At 26.7% G+C, this 17,068-nt stretch overlaps 1 protein-coding gene across 2 annotated transcripts; it reads left to right on the top strand.

Annotated features, from left to right (window-relative positions):
- The first annotated feature begins 1,164 nt into the window (after positions 1-1,164).
- On the top strand, positions 1,165-14,813 carry LOC111036579 (cardioactive peptide). Of its 2 annotated transcripts, XM_022318652.1 has the most exons (5): positions 1,165-1,259; positions 7,183-7,292; positions 8,698-8,767; positions 10,265-10,431; positions 14,574-14,813. In XM_022318652.1, exons 2-5 carry the CDS (start codon positions 7,200-7,202, stop codon positions 14,649-14,651), a joined length of 408 nt encoding a protein of 135 aa, XP_022174344.1. In that variant the 5' UTR covers positions 1,165-1,259; positions 7,183-7,199; the 3' UTR covers positions 14,652-14,813. The 2 variants fall into 2 exon arrangements, with proteins under 2 accessions (XP_022174344.1, XP_022174342.1); XM_022318650.1 differs by lacking the exon at positions 1,165-1,259 and having other exon boundaries at positions 7,170-7,292.
- The last annotated feature ends 2,255 nt before the right edge of the window (positions 14,814-17,068 follow it).

The raw sequence follows: 17,068 nt of genomic DNA, 5'->3' as shown, positions 1-17,068 counted from the left end.
TATTTCCATAATTCAATATAAATAGCGGTATTTCGAAATTGTTTTTCCCGATAATTCATTCGGATTTTGAAAGTATCGGACAGGTGAATTGATGTGCGCATATTGGACGATATTCGCTCGCGTATACAAAATTACAAAATAATATGTCTATATACCATAATACGAATATCTATAAACCTACATAAAATGTAAATGCATATTATTATTTTTATTATTATTATTATAATTATTTATTAGCTTTTACAGTAAGTAACTAAAACAGCTCAACAATTATTTCGTAAATTAATTAAATTGTAATTATTGTTTTAAACTGAAACGAAGAAATTTGAAAGAATAACCTTACATAACACTTACCTAATAAAATAAATATTTACACTTAAAATGTATACACATAATATACAGTAAAACCCCCATATGACGAAATTGCTCGGTACACCAACTGATTTTTCACTTGAAAATGAATGACCGTTATAAGACTAAATTGTGCAGGATATAATATTATTTAGATTATACACTATGCAGGACTGTTGTTATTTTCCGTCGCATGGATTTCATTTCTTACATTATGTGGTCTATTATGAGGAGGTCTTAATGTACATTTAATATACCTACACTATATGGGATGAACCTCATTTTAACTCTTAATAGTTAATTTATTCAAATTCGAATTTGTATAAATAATTTTTCGATACCATACCACATATAAAGCGAGACACATGGTGATACCATCTTATTTTTTCAAATTAATAATAGGATTAATAATTCCACAATATATTTCATACATCGTCAGTTAACCACTCGCATAATAACTAAAGAAGTCTGCTAATATTATTAGGATATTTATTTTTGTAAATCAAAAACTATTTGTTCAAATCTTGATTTTGATACCTACATCCAAACAATTAACGGTGAAATAAAAGTGATACTTGAATATCAAAATAAACGTTGTATAACCACAGTCATACTCCTCGAATATCATAACGATTCTGCGAGTATTTGAAAACACGGTCCTTTCTATAATTAAAAAAAATGGGTGGAGTGAGCAATGATCAGGCTTGGTGAATCACCTATTGTAGGGGTGGCTTTGTGGGCATTCATTCTCGCACGTCTTATATGCAGTAAGGGTATACCGAAAATCGTGATAAGCGCTCGTTGCGGACGATACGAAAACCTTCGCCTATAAAAACGGACATTTACACACGCTCGCAGTGATTGTTTGTTTTTGTGTTTCTGATCAATGTGCATCTGACTTGCGACAGGTAAGCCATAATACTCATAAACTGTTATAATAAATAATAATTATAGATTTTAATGATTACTACGCGTTCGACAATTATACATGTACGGATGCAAATACATAAACACTAATTGTTATTAATTATTACGAGTGTAGAGTACAATTGTAATTCTAACATATTTTTTTGTCATGAAATTAAATGTGCACATTAAGAAAATAATTACTCCGATTTATTATACACATATTGTACTCTTCGAAAAAAAACACATTGTTTTTTATTCACGATTATTTGCTTTTACCATGTATCACAGCTCAACAAATTAAATTTAAATATATTACATGGTAAATACAATCTGATATTCTATATAGTAATAACAATCGTTTAGAACCATACGTCATAGTTTTTATTTTTATTCCTTTTATTTTATTCCCTAACCACTAAAGACCACTAGGCCTCACTGCGTTTTAAACTCGTGTGGAGGCCTAGGATTTATCTTATGTACAAACATATTTAAATTTTTCTTATTTTTACCTTTTATACTAAAATACACAATATAATATAAAATCAGAAATTCAATATTATGAATTTAAACAGTAAAAATAATCAAACAAGTTATAAAAAAAAAAAAAAAAATAGAAAATGGAAATGTACATTGTAAATAAATTAATCATGATATTTAAATATTGAAGCATCGTATTCATGGAGAAACCAAAGGGTAATGTATTTCTTGAATATCGAAAGGGATATATTAGCCACTTCTTTGGGCATTAAGTTATGTATTAGTGTCCCAATGAAATCATACATTTTAAGACATCCCGTTTTTTGGGAAATTTTAGTAATTAGTTATTAGCAGCATTGTTAACTTTGTGATTTAAAGGGGATAATAGATTATGTTTTTTTAGGTAAGTGGTACAGTTTTTATATATAAATTATTTATATTGAGTAAATTAAATTCTTCATATAATTTTTTTTTGGATATTTCCATTTTGTATTACAAGTAACTCGTTTAATATTATTTTGGCATTTTTGAAGCCGTAATAGAGCATTATCATGTTCGTTACTCCAACCAATTATGCTATATGTGATTATAGATTCAAAGAGAGTTAAGTAGATAATTTGTATGTCTTTATGATCTAGTATAACACGTAGTAATTTCATGATATAAATCATCTTCCTCAACTTATTGGTAGTATAGATAATTTGATTTTTAAATTTCATATCATGACACATTTCAATACCTAAGTATTTATAGTTTTTTACACTATAAACCGATTTACACTGACAGTGCTTTAATAATAAAGTTTTACAGATTTGTTCATGGATTTTGAAACTTAAATTTTTATTTTTTTTTTAAGAATTTGTACTATTTAAGTTGCTTAGACTATGAATATGATAAGCTGACAAATAATTAAGTTAGCGCCGGAAAAAAAATGACTTGAAAATAAAAATAATTTATAGGGGAATAAAAGACGTTGTTACAAAGTACTATGCATATATTACAGTAGCATAATAAGTTTGGGAAGTAAATTGAGAAATAGTCATTTCTATTCAAATTAAATCATTTATGTATAAATGTTAAGCTTACCTGCCTTAAAAAAAATAAAAATAATATAGACATGAAAATCAAACACCTATATATACCACAACATTTATGTAAGAACATCATTACAAGTTCCTACAGGATCCCCAATCAAAGTCAAATACTATCAACTTTTAAGAAACTAAATTATACAAACGATAACTTAAGAGAATATTGTGTATCATCCATTTTAAATAAGATTTTAAACTAATAGCCTTAGATATTATTTGGATCAATAAAAATATAAAGTTAATGATACTCAATATTAATAACTGTGTTCATCGGATAATTAATGTAAATTACAAGAGCAAATTTTGATCATATTTTTAAGAAGTTTTAATTAGTTTCTAAATTTGATATCACTCTATATATTATCGTTTTATTTAAATCATCTTAAAGCTTAACAAATACTATGTTAATTTTTATTTGCTTAAGTTTTAACTAAACATACAGTTATATTACAAATTTCTCGTCTTTTTTCTTACATACAACGATTATTCTATGGATTTTATTGTTTTAATTATAAACATACATTCTACGCTTTATTAGATAATTCTATAAAACAATTTGAAATTGCTTTTTAATATTGAGGCACTTATTGGCTACTGCATTAATTATTGAAAGCAGCTATTTTTTTATTCAAATCATATAACATATAAATTAAATATAAAATATATATGATGAATTCAGTAATATTATATCATATATAGGTATTTTGTTAAACGATATATTCGTAAAAAATGTGTGGTAATAAATCGAGTTTTCGTTTATTATAGTTTTTAAAGTACCAGCGGTATTTACATTATTTCAAAAATTGAGATTTAGTTATGTAAAACAACTAATATTTTCTATACTAACTAAATCTCCATTAGAATTTCGTAAGATAAAAAAAAAATAATAAGTAAAAATATAAGTTACAGTAGGTATGTAGTATACAGGTAGTAGAGGTAGTGTAAATAATTATATACAACTTGGTAAATATAATATTTTTTAAATATTATATTATATTGCTAGTCAGCGTTTATGGAGTTACATATAATATGTATATAAAGTATAACACTGTATCATTGTATTCGTTTTTTTTTATTATCGGAAAATTAAATAACTATATATTCAGTATTTTATTTATTGCAATTATTATTGCAATTAAACAAAAAATCCGTCTCGCCAATGATTTTTGTTGGCTGTTTGTATTTAATAACTGACCATCGCACTTGTCTTGAGTGAGCCTCGATGTCTACTGTCAGGTCTGCGTTCTGTCATCAATATATAATTTTGTAAATTCTATAAACCATCAAATTTGTGTGTGAGGAAGATCCATTATCCTCGACGAAACGCAGTTCACTGGTAAAATTAAAAAAATGTTTTTACTGTAAAACCGGAATATTAGATACGTAGTTTTTTTTGCCGAGAATCGAAAATGCACATTATGAAACATTTTGTAGATGTTGTAAAATAAATAAGAATTAGGTATGATAAATATGAATATTCTTTAAAATATAATATAGCCATGTAGGCCAGTGGAAAATTTTTATTTATTTTTAATATACCATTTTATTCAAAACCTTGAAAAAATGTACTAGTGGTTTTATAAACTTTCAAAATGTACAACAAAGTTTGCGAAAAGTGTGACATTTTCATTTAAATTAAGTTTATAAATGCTTACCTACTAGATTTTTATAAACTTTTAAATTATTCATTTAAAAAATCAAACTATATACCGGTAATTTTCTATGTTAATGTAATTTTATAGCAATTACTGTATACTTTACTCTTTGTGTGAACTGACCGGATATCTGTGGTGTGATGTAAATTGAAAACTAAGTAAGAATGTTTTCTCATCTATAATGTGTTAATAAAAATATTAAATGACAATATTTAATTATAATAAAAGTTAAACAAATTTTAGTATGTGGATAAGATTTTTTTGGGGGGCGCCATCACAGAGTAACATTTAAATATTTCATATAATTGGTAGACGGTAGTGATTATATATTTAAAAACTGATTGTAATAGTGGTTTGATTATAGGGTAAATTTTTATATAAATTCGTTTAACACAATATATAATATTATTGTACCTATGTGCCAATAATATCTTTTTCTAGGAATCAAGTGGTTTTAAAACAAATTATAAATATTACTTATGCAATATAAAAAATGAATTAATGGAATGAATTAAACTTTCCGAGTAATTTATATAGAAAGATTGCAATATAGCAATTTGTAAGAAAGTTAGTCTTGTAATTTCCATAAAACAATAAATTATTCACTTCAAATACTCAAAGATTCCTAGGAAGATACCTACTTTATACACTGAAATGCAAAAGATTTGATTCACATTAATAATTTTAGTTATTCGACCGATCATTATTTTGAAAACACTAATCCGATTAGGTAGGTATTTGAAATATATTCTATGCGTTTTATTACCTTTTATTAATGAATAAATATTTGTCATTAATAAATTAATGTATTTGTGTCATTATTTAATTAATGATTTTACCATTTTATGCCTTATCGTTTAATTTAATTATAAATTTATAATACAAAGGATGTTTTTTGAAATGTTAAATCTAAATAATGCTATCATTAACTGAATCTTCTCATAAAAAGAAATATTAAATAATGCAAATACTTAATACTATATAGTTTCTAGTATGTTTGTACATGAATAAACGTTTGCTATCTTACTAATTATTATGTTTTCCAATTGAATTAACTTAATCTTTGATTGCAGTTTTATGAAAAACTTGATTATTTATTTTTCGTCCGATTAAAACAACAAAACAACGAAGAATACGAAAATATACTATTTTAATTATTATGATAAATATGAAATCTTAAAACAATAAATCAATAAATAGTATTATTGATATTTTAATGAATATTTAAAATTTACATACCTAAAGATAAAAATATATCTACCAGACAGTATACTTTTTAGTACGATTTAAATTATTATTATTATAGATTTAAATTCTAATGAGTAATGACTGTCCAATTAATTCCTCAATAATGAATATTTTTATGAAAATTATTGCGCAAAACAATTTGATGATTTAGTATTCAAATTTTAAATAAAAGTAGGGATAGACAAATTTTGATATAGTCTTACAATACCTTACCTATGTTATAAATATTTAGTATATTTTATATAACGGTAAAAGATAATCATTTTGATGTTAGACATTTTAGGAGTCTGAAAACTTATAATAAATAAAAATCAAAACCATTAAAATATACCGAATATATAAGACAATGAGTGTTTCATGTTGAAAAAATACCCATTCTTACGGTATAGTCGTACAAGAACATAATACTTATGTAGGTATATAAAATAGATAAAACACATAATATGTCAGTAATAAAATGTTCATTGTATACGAGTCTTACGTCTTGAAAGCCTCATAATAATAATAATATAATAACCCACCATATAAAAATGTTTGAAAGTACCTAAATTTGACTCTCTCTTTATGTGTATATATATATTTACACGGGGGTGGACTGAGGTTATAAATCAGCCTCGAGAAACTGACATAATCGGTCAGTCCAATTATCTACTTGTTATTAGTTCTCTAGTCCTCCCACACTATTATGAAATAGGCTGCACTAAAAAACAAAACTAAAATTCTCCGAGTTAATTTAATTTGTATTTTTAGATTCTAACATCCATAATTTGTGGAAAAAAATATCAACTTACATTCAAAAAAGTATACGCAGCTACCTATACGTTCATTTGAATTTGTCATACGAATAAATCACATTAAATAGTGGCCCTGATTTGCGTCGTCCTAGGTGGAGATTATATAAATACTACTTAAGTACTTTCAAAGACTGTGATACTCGCTATTCAGTACTTGTAGGTAGTTAGTTCCACTAAATTATATTGCGATAGTTAAACATTTTAGCTTTAAATTGGCTCATCTAATGTATGTATTTCATTTAAACACTCATTATCTCGAAAAAAATGTGTGTTTTAGAAAATAAATAAATACATACATTTCTATCTATTTTTATTTAAAGTCATTTCAGAATGTCTTTTTCTTACTATTTTTTATCATTTTTATTTCTTTTAGTTTTAAAAAACAACAATACATGACAATTGATAATAATATAATGTTTTTGAAAAATGTGGTTTCGTAATGACTTTATAAAATTTTAATTGTGTACGTTTAAAAACACGTTGGATCTATTTCAAGAAAATAAGTGTTTACCTTTAGAAGATCCGCTTTGCATACTTACATCAGTGTAAAATGGTTATATTATTGTTATGTACTTTTTTATATTTAAGATAATTATTCTCAATAAATAAATTATTAACATACATGTTTGTGAGCTTGTAAAATTATGTTTGCACAAGGCCATTCATCGACAGCCATGAATCCATCAATATTGACCCTCGTCTGGATGAGTTTACTAGTATCTCTAGTCCAAACTGTGTTTGCCGACGACGTCATTATGCAAAAAAGGGTAAACTTTTATACACATTTATACTATTTTATGACATTTATAAAACAATGTATTATATAATAATAAATTATATACACTACTGATTTTCTGTACAACTATTACTTTTCTCAAAATTAATTTTCATCATTTGTTAATACTATACTATACTACACTAAACAAAGTACAGAATATTTTAGTTTAATTATGTATACTAATACAATATTGCGTACATCAAGACCGTATCTGGGGGGGGGGGGGGTCCCCCCCCAGAAATGTTTTCATGTTGTATTATGTGGTAGTGAAATAACAATTTTAATTAGAACACATTTTTTTTGCTTAAACCCCCCCGAAATTAATTTCCATTTACGGCCTTGGCGTACATGTTCATGAGCGTACAACGAATAAGGTTCGGTCGCAGATGATTTGTACCGAAATGGTCTTAATGCAATTGTCGTTGGACCAATAATTGCAAAATTAAAACAATTATTTGTATAGATAGGAACATTTTTGTAAATATTACTTACAAACATATAAATTACTTAAGTAGGTACCAAGTTCAATACAACAAATCATAACGCATTTAGTGTTACGTTGCACTATCTGACAATAGTTATTCCTTGCCCTTTGGTAACGATGATGAGCATAGATACATTTAATTTATGTTTTATTTTTTTTTATCTGATCTAATCGTTTAATGTTCAATAACAACGTACTGTGCACGACTGTTATAATATAATGTACAGGACTTGGTGGTGGGTTTTCCGGTTGTCTGCGTGTTAGCTATAGCTATATAGTATATACACGGTGTATCTGAGTATGCACCAATGCCTCCGCTATAAGGGCAAATTAACCATTTAATATTATGTTATAGATAAATTATACGTGTCGAGTAAAACCTCTGTTTCACTCGATTATATTATTTTTATAAAAGCGTTTTCAAATATTATGACATATTATTTTCAGACACTCTTGAAACAGCATATTAGACACACATTATGTTGTTCTAAACTCATAAATTGATCAGAATCAGTTGAATTAGTCTTAATCAATTGACGAATGTACAAATCTATGAAGGTACAATGGACCATTTATTTTGAATGTGATCGATAAATCGACCATTATTATTGTACCTACCTATATGGCATAAGCTGGATAATGTCTTCAGTGCTATCATTTTGATGGTTTCAGAAAAATAATATGATTGGCGAGTGATTCGAGACTATAATAAATTAGGCTCAAATTTTATTTCATAACTACTGTATTTTGGACTTTGCACATTCGGGAACAATTTATTGAATTTAAACATAATATTATCATGTATTAACTTAAAAAAGTCAGAAAAATATTCTGTATAAAATTAAATAGTAGATTAAACAAATGATAAGGTATTTATCACAGTTCATTAAATTTGGATTTGTTTGAACAGTATTTCGACAACGATAATCCGGTGGCTGAACCAATCAGGAGGAAAAAACCTTTTTGCAACGCATTTACAGGTAAGGAAAACTTTATTGTGTGGTTTTAATTAAGCCAGCTAAAACATAATAATATATAGGTAACACAATAATACTAACAATAAATACTAGTGCCGGTTTCCATAAAAAAATTATTAATTTTAAGGTCCAATATAATTTAAAACACCAATCATGGACCACTAAATTATGTTTAAGGACCATTAGCTCACTATTATTGATTCGTTAAATCATGATTAGGCAAAGCGTAATTTAGAAGATAATTTAAAACAGTTAATTTTAAAGTTCTTAATATGCTCATATGGTTCAACGACTATATCGCTATAGTTAAGAAGCATTTAAATTCAAAACATGATTAACCGTTGATAAACCCGTTGAAGTCGTCTATTAGCGTCTATAATTTTCGCTAACGAATCTATGAAATATAAAGAGAATCCTTGTGACTTCAGTGACTTATTCTTCAATGATGGCGTGGTACACTCGACACCCAACTGTACACCTAACTGCATACCGGTTACCTCGTTCCCCATTTTTAAATGTATTATATGTACCTTCATCATCGCAGAAAACTGTTTAAATAGAAAAACAATAGTAATCTACGACCTACCTATTTGGTATCTATTTACATGTTTCATGTAACATATTATTAATAACGATATCAGTAAAATAGTAAAAGGGTAGTAGGTATTATCATGATTTGTAAATTCAAAACGTTATTGGTTAACAATAAATATAATGATAATATTGATTTGGTGTTTGTGTATTTTTTTTTTTGTGAAGTGAAGTCATTTAATATTAACCTGCTCCACATTTTCCAAATATATTTTTTAATCACCCCTTGTCACAGATTTATTGTGAAAACAGCTTGAGTCTAGCTATGGTTGCTAAAAGTTTCAATTTGCAACCATGTCTACATTTGTTCTTTAAAGAACTTTATTTCAATACTTTTTCCTTGTGTGTTCGTACTTCGCGGTAAATAAAAATTATTCTCTACCTAATAACGGCATTGCACTATTTTATTTTTAAAATAATAACCAATTATTTCACAGAAGTTCCTATATTATATTTTACCTATAGATGAAATAATGAAATAAAACTGTAAAACTTTGTTAAAGTTTTATTTTATTTTACATATTGTAATAATTAATATTATAGGTTATGTATTTAATTTACTACTAACTTTTGTTAAATATTCTACAGACATTGTATGTTTAATGTATAATTCTATGATATATTTCCATATTAACGCATGTAATAATAGTTAATATTAAAGTAACTAAAGTTATTAATTATTATGAAAATAATAATACATCAAATGTGAACCAAAAGTTTACAACAGAGAATTACATTAATTAATAATAATTGGACTACTATTATTAGTGGTTTTAGTGATATTTATATATTTTTTTATCATATTCGATTTCAAAACTTGCATGTAGTGACTTTTATGTGTTTTTACAATTACAGATTAATATGAACTTGTGTTTTATAAATGTGTTATTAAATTAATTTACTCTGTAGGTTGTGGTCGTAAGAGATCGGATGAATCAATGGCCACCTTGGTCGATCTTCGTTCAGAACCAGCTGTCGAAGAGATCAGCAGGCAGATAATGTCTGAAGCTAAGCTCTGGGAGGCAATTCAAGAAGCCCGACTTGAATTATTACGCCAACAAAGACAAAATAAAGCTGTAAGTTTAACCAACAAATTAATTATTTTCTATAGCAATATGGTCGATCTGTAGTTATTAAAAATTACTTCCAAATTACATTTGTATACATGTTTTATACCAAATACTATAGTGCGAACTTTAAGTTATATAGTCATCAATATTATATGTTTACATGGTTTTCTAGGTTTTATTTATTTTCGATTAAGGGTTGTAGGGCGTTCATCTCAATAGTTATTACTCAGTAGCCATACTCAGATTCTCACATATGACACACGATGACGCTATTATAGTGACGTTAGTTCGTTGTATTTTAAGTACTCACCCAATAATAGTGTGATTTTTGTTTGTTTTAATTCATTTAGACTATTTTTTAGTGCAATTATTAACATTATGATTATAGGAAGAAAAGACAGACTATGAATAGACAGGAACTTCTGTAGTAATGTTTGTTTAAATTTTTTAGTAAATTTACGAATTTGTGAGGACAAACTTACGATTGTCAAATTGGATAAAATGATTGTTTACAAGAATTATACAGTAACAAAAAAAAATGGTTAGTTTTTATAGTTAAAAATGTTAAATATGATGTATAAGTGCAGAAATGAATACCTATTAAAATCATTATACATTTTCTCTATTTTTTGTAATTTTTTTACTTACATAAAGCGTGTTAACAGTTATAATACAGAGTGATTCACTAAGCACCACACCTCCCTTTTTTTATCCAATAATGCAGTTCTTCAAAATCTAATTTTTGTAACTTTTAAATATACTTTAAGACTATATTTTCAAATTGTTGAGATTTTTTTAACAACTTAAGGAGTGTCCTATGGAGATACAAACTTCTCTTTTTCAAATGAAAACATCCCTATTCAACTACAAATTATACAGTAGAAGATTTTTCTGAAATTTTTGAAGTACAAAAATCAAAATTCGGTATAGTAGTTTTTGAGTTATTTAACTTTGAGTTCTAAGGATAAAAGGTCCATAGGAATGAGTTTATAAAATATGGGAGCAATTGGTGATTTTAAAATTGTAGTCATTTATATTAATCCATCGATATTATTGATTTGTAAGAATGGCCTTAGTACAATAAATATCAAATACTAGATCAAATTGTATGTATATTTTATATTTATGTAAAACCAGTTTTAAGGACTATTATCCTTAATAGGTACAAACATTTTAATTACTAAGAAACTTCTCATTCGCATTTTAAATGTAGTAAATCAATATTTTCAAAAAAAATATTCATTAATTGATTTACAGTAAAAGAGGGGGGTCCTCATTTGAAAAACAGAAGTTTGTATTACCACTGGACACTCCTTAAGTAGTGCAAAAAAAAAATCAAGAATTTGAAAATATGGTCTTTGAGTACATTTGAAAATTCCAAAACTCAGGATTTGAATAAATTCATTATCAAAGGAAAAAATGGGCTCGAGCATGCTTGCTAAATTACCCTGTATACAATATATATAGTTATGTCTTATGTATTATATAATATATACAAGTATGCAGTCAATTCTTATATCGAACAAGAGCTCATTTTTAGAGTGTTCAAATTAGAGTTCTTTTACTGGACATTTGATAGAGATCTCAAATAACTATTAGCGGATAATATTTTTTAATTACCTATTTATGTTTAGGTAAATTTAACTTAATTTAATATTTAATTGTCAACCAGTAATACAAGTTCCGTGTATTTATGTTGTATAAACACAATAATTTAGCAATTCCGGGACAATAATGAATGGATTTTGTAAGTGATTTACTTATAATTATATATTAGAATGTATGTCGAGGTACTTACTTAAAGGTTATATGATATAATAATATAATATATTAGTAGACAACAAACAGTATAGTTATAATAACTCTATAGGTATTACTGTTAATCATGTTTGTGAGAGTATACAAATATTTATTTTATTTTGTTTTCATACATAGTCTGCAATTAAATTTAAAAAATGAATCGTATCCAGTTGAAATTTCAAGTTATAGCTTCATCTTCATGAGTAATGTACACAACGAAGAAGTCAACAATGTAGGTAAACTTGTTTAAAAGTAAACACACTGTATTTTATACCTAAGGTATCTGTGTAAATACCAATTTTATTTTTCATCATTTTTTCTGATGTTGTCAAAAACAATTTATTAACCCAAGTGAAAATTGTAAACTTAACAAGGCAATTATTTTTAAGGTAAACACTTAGTCTCAAAAAGTATTACATTTTCAGAAATATTTTTTTTTTATAACTTCAATTGTCTATTACCTTTTTTAATCATTAATATTTTTTTCAGTTTTTTCTCTATTTTTAATGACTGCATCGCGTTTTATTTTCCTACTCCGAGGCACAATATTTTTCTGGTAATTTTTATATTTCAAATCTAATTTCAAACGAATAGGCACGATTAATCAGTTTTAAGTATTTGAAATTAGCAGATAATCGGGGTGGAGTGACATCGCGGGTGTAGGTACTTTGCAAAATGTGGTTCTGCACTACTCCGCTCATCGAAACTATAAATACTCATAATTAATTAAAAACACTATTGCTAAATATTGTTAAGTAATGACTACTTAAAATTATTCAAGGATACATTGCCAAAAGCGTTAACCTTTTTAAGAAAATTACAGTGTTTACCTTTAAAAAAATTCAACTTTTTAGTAGGTATACCTTTCTATTATGCGTAGGAATAAAGTGTGAATGTATAATAGAATAATACAAACAATAAGGACATACCAGATACGTCATGTTTATTATGACCTTTTAAATTGTATGAATAGAATTTTATTTTTTTCTGCACATCCTGTAAAAAGTTGTCAAACAGTGTCATCGGATTTTTTTTTATCGAAATCGACCCGTAAATCCCCACGGAATAAGTTGTTTGCAAAACGAACTATTATACCGGGCAAGGATATCGTGTATATATACGGAGTGTATCAACCTACACCTGAGACCTTCTTTGAGGTGTCTGCTAAATGTAAATAGGCGACGGACAAGCAAAGAAGTATAAAACACCAGCTTTTCGTTATTTAAATATTTAATCACACGAATGAACACGAATAATTATTACTCGCCCATATAATACAGCAAAAGTGGTGGAAAGTAATAACTATCGTCCTATACAACAATCTAAACCCCTGGACCGCAAAGACTTTCAATCATGGCTGATTATTATTTTATTTTAAAAATTATAATACCTATCATATATCTATACTACCTATACTTTATCCATGGATATTTTGCATTGGAAATCAGCGGCATTGTAAAGTATTTTTGTTGGTGTAACTATAATATGACGTATACCTCAATATCTATCTATATTTATTTTTCTATTTAACTTAATTGTATTGAGTAGATAGTTAAAATTATAAATTCATCGAGCCGAATGATTTGTATAGAGTATGGTAGATAACGCTAAATATTTTAAATAATATAATCTAATCTCGAGGAAGGGTTGAAATGTTATTTTTGGTACGCCATAAGCCAAAATACGAGATGCTACAGAAATAATAATCGATTATTGTGTAATAAGTTTTGTACTAATCAATATAATGTATTTTTTTTAATACATAATTATCAACCATCATGAAATGTCTAAATTAAAAATAAATAATGTTTTAATAAAGTTATTCCATACCTGTAGTTTATTTTGCTACATCTATGATCCGTCGGTTCTTTCTGTTGCATCATGTTGAATTATAGTACGAATGTACGACTAAAGTCAATTATGCAATTGTGCTATTGTGTTACAATTGAGTATTTACCATGATCTGGGTACATCATATTATCATTATATATCTGATTTATAATTTAATATTCAATATCAAGTTGAATACCAAATGAAATAGTAATTCGGTTCACGGAAGGTGTATTAGATCGGCAGTGGCGGCGGGATATAATACTATTTGAAGCAATTGCTTCATAGCTTCAACATAGTAAATTATCATTTTGATGTAATAAAGGGGATGTTTGGTGGTAAAAATATTAAAAATGTACAATTTGTTTCAAAGACTCAAAAAGTTCGCACCGCCACTGTAGGTCAGCATTAAATATGTATGTAATCAAAATGAAACAAAGGTTCCTACCGTGTTTTATCTATTGGTTTGTTTTCATTAATGTCAATAACATTAACATTAGCTGTGTTTCAACTTTCAGGAAAGAATGGAAATGAAACCTTTTAACATGGGTCTAAGAAGAAAACGTCGATCACTTGCCACCAGTGACAAATGTTAAGATATTCATCAGCTCTGTGAAATTTCTTTTATTATAATTATAATAATTATTATAATCTCCTTATAGTAAATTATTTAAGTAAATAAGTCAGTTAATACTAACTATACACCTATATTGTTTTGTGAAAAATATTAAACCAAATATAAAAATTTAAATGGAATACGATTCGCATTACAGTTTTAAACCCTCCCTAGATTTAAAATCAAAATATAGATGAATTTATTAATCGAATAAATATTTTTGTTGAAATTATTAATAAACAAACAACAATGTTTATAAAATATTTGATTTTACTTATAAGTTTAAATATTGCATTTAATTTTAAGGTTATTACTTATTAGTTATTACTTCTTTACTTTTAACTTACCATGCCTAATTATTTATAAATATTGATAACTTAAAAAAGCGTTTTTATTTGTTGGCAGGCATCAACTAGGTACATGCAAAGAAACACATAAGTAAAATAGTATGGTTTAAATGGTTTAATGTTTGTAAAAATCAAATTCAGTAGGTATTACAAAACCTTACATAACAAATAACAAATATAATGTAATATTTTAATAATAATACATAAATACATAATATATTATATTAAGCATTATGATGGTTAAAATAATAAAAAATAATTTACCGGCTAGATACTACTTTAAAAAAAAACCGATTTAAGATTATTCTATCATCAAATTATATTTTTTATTAAAATATTTGGTGTTTATTCGTTGTATATTCGCATAATAAATAAAAAAAATATTATGATTGATTTTATTAACCCTGCAAGACGACTGACGAGTATGTATTTTATGATTATTTTTAAGAAAATATATTACATTTTTCCTTTCGTAATGCTTATAACAAGCACAGACTGCATTAGTCTCATTTAAACATATAAATAAACATGAAGAATAATTTATTATAATAAATACATTCACTATACCTATTCAGTTGGTATAGATTCCATAAAGTAATTTATCATTTCATTTACGACCAACCCATAAAAAGGATCCGGAGGATCATAAAATTAGTTAAGTTAATTATTAAAATGTTTGATATTGATCGAACTTTATCTGAAGGATTTTGATTAATACCATCAACTAATAACTAGGCGCGGTCAGTATAGGTGAATAAGACGTATATTAATTATACATTTATCAAACTTTCAATGTAGATACCTAGCAATTAGCATAGGCGTAACTAGGATTTAATAGTTACAGGGGCTAGAGTCCTAGAAAACCAATGTTCAAAATAACTTTGGGGGACCCCACACCCCCACCACAGTAACCGCAACGTCCGCAACTGTATTCTAGAAACAAAATTAAAAATAGACAATAAAATGAAAATATAAGCTCATCATTAAAAACAAAATGTAAATGATATAATAAGTACAATATATAGTATAGGGGGCTAAATACACATATAGAGGGGCTAATCCCTAACTTTGTACGCCGATGGTGCATATAGGTACATATTTCAACATATTATAATGTCTAATATTTTAGTATACAATATATACGTTATAGCATATAATGTCATCTATACTGACCTCGAAGTGAACGTGCATTTACCTAAAATATGACCAGTGGCGCCGAACTATATTTTAAAAGGGGGGGGGCAAGTAAAAGGTTCTACGGACCACCACCCCCGTTTAAAATATAAAAACGTGGGGGCTTTGCTCCTCCCCCCCATGCAAGTATTCGACACTCTAAAGTGCCTTTATGGAGACTAATACTTTTATATTATTCATGATGCCACTTTTCCAACCACAATCATACATAGTAAGCACTATTCATGGTTCAAACAACTTAAAATTAGAATTTTTTAAGAGCAATATTTAGTAGCATAAGTGCGTAATTAGCTCAAATATTTTGGGGAGGCTTATTTTTACTCTATTTTCATTTTTATTTTATTATTCCTAATGAAAGTGTTCACAACTAGTTTCACGTTTTACTTAACAAATATAAAGTCACATGTATTAATGCACCTATTATAATTTACCAAGTTTTTTTAAACAGGTATAACGTATTTTATAGGTAGGTATCAAACAATATTATTCACATACTCTAAATAGTTTTTAATCTGTAAAATATAATTATTATTTATTTATTTATTACTATTAAATAATTTTTAATCTGTAAAACATAATTATTATTTATTTATTTATTACTATTATCTTATTATTTTTTAGAAAATTTGATTATTAGTAGGTACAATAGTACCAAATACTAATGCATATAGTGCGTAGGTTATTAATAAGTTATTTTATATTAATTGTCAGCCAACTCACTAACTCAGCCAGGGTCCAGTTACTTATTCATATGATCCTATTGGCTATATATATTTAAATGAGTCGTATTTATAATGTTATAATATGTAATCAAGCACATACAAAAACAAACTAAATTTTACCACACAAATCTACC

This window comes from Myzus persicae, unplaced genomic scaffold (genome assembly GCF_001856785.1).
Source record: "Myzus persicae strain clone G006 unplaced genomic scaffold, MPER_G0061.0, whole genome shotgun sequence".
NCBI lineage: Eukaryota > Metazoa > Arthropoda > Insecta > Hemiptera > Aphididae > Myzus > Myzus persicae.
The sequence above is the reverse complement of the archived record's forward strand: the minus strand, read 5'-3'. Positions and strand labels throughout refer to the sequence as shown.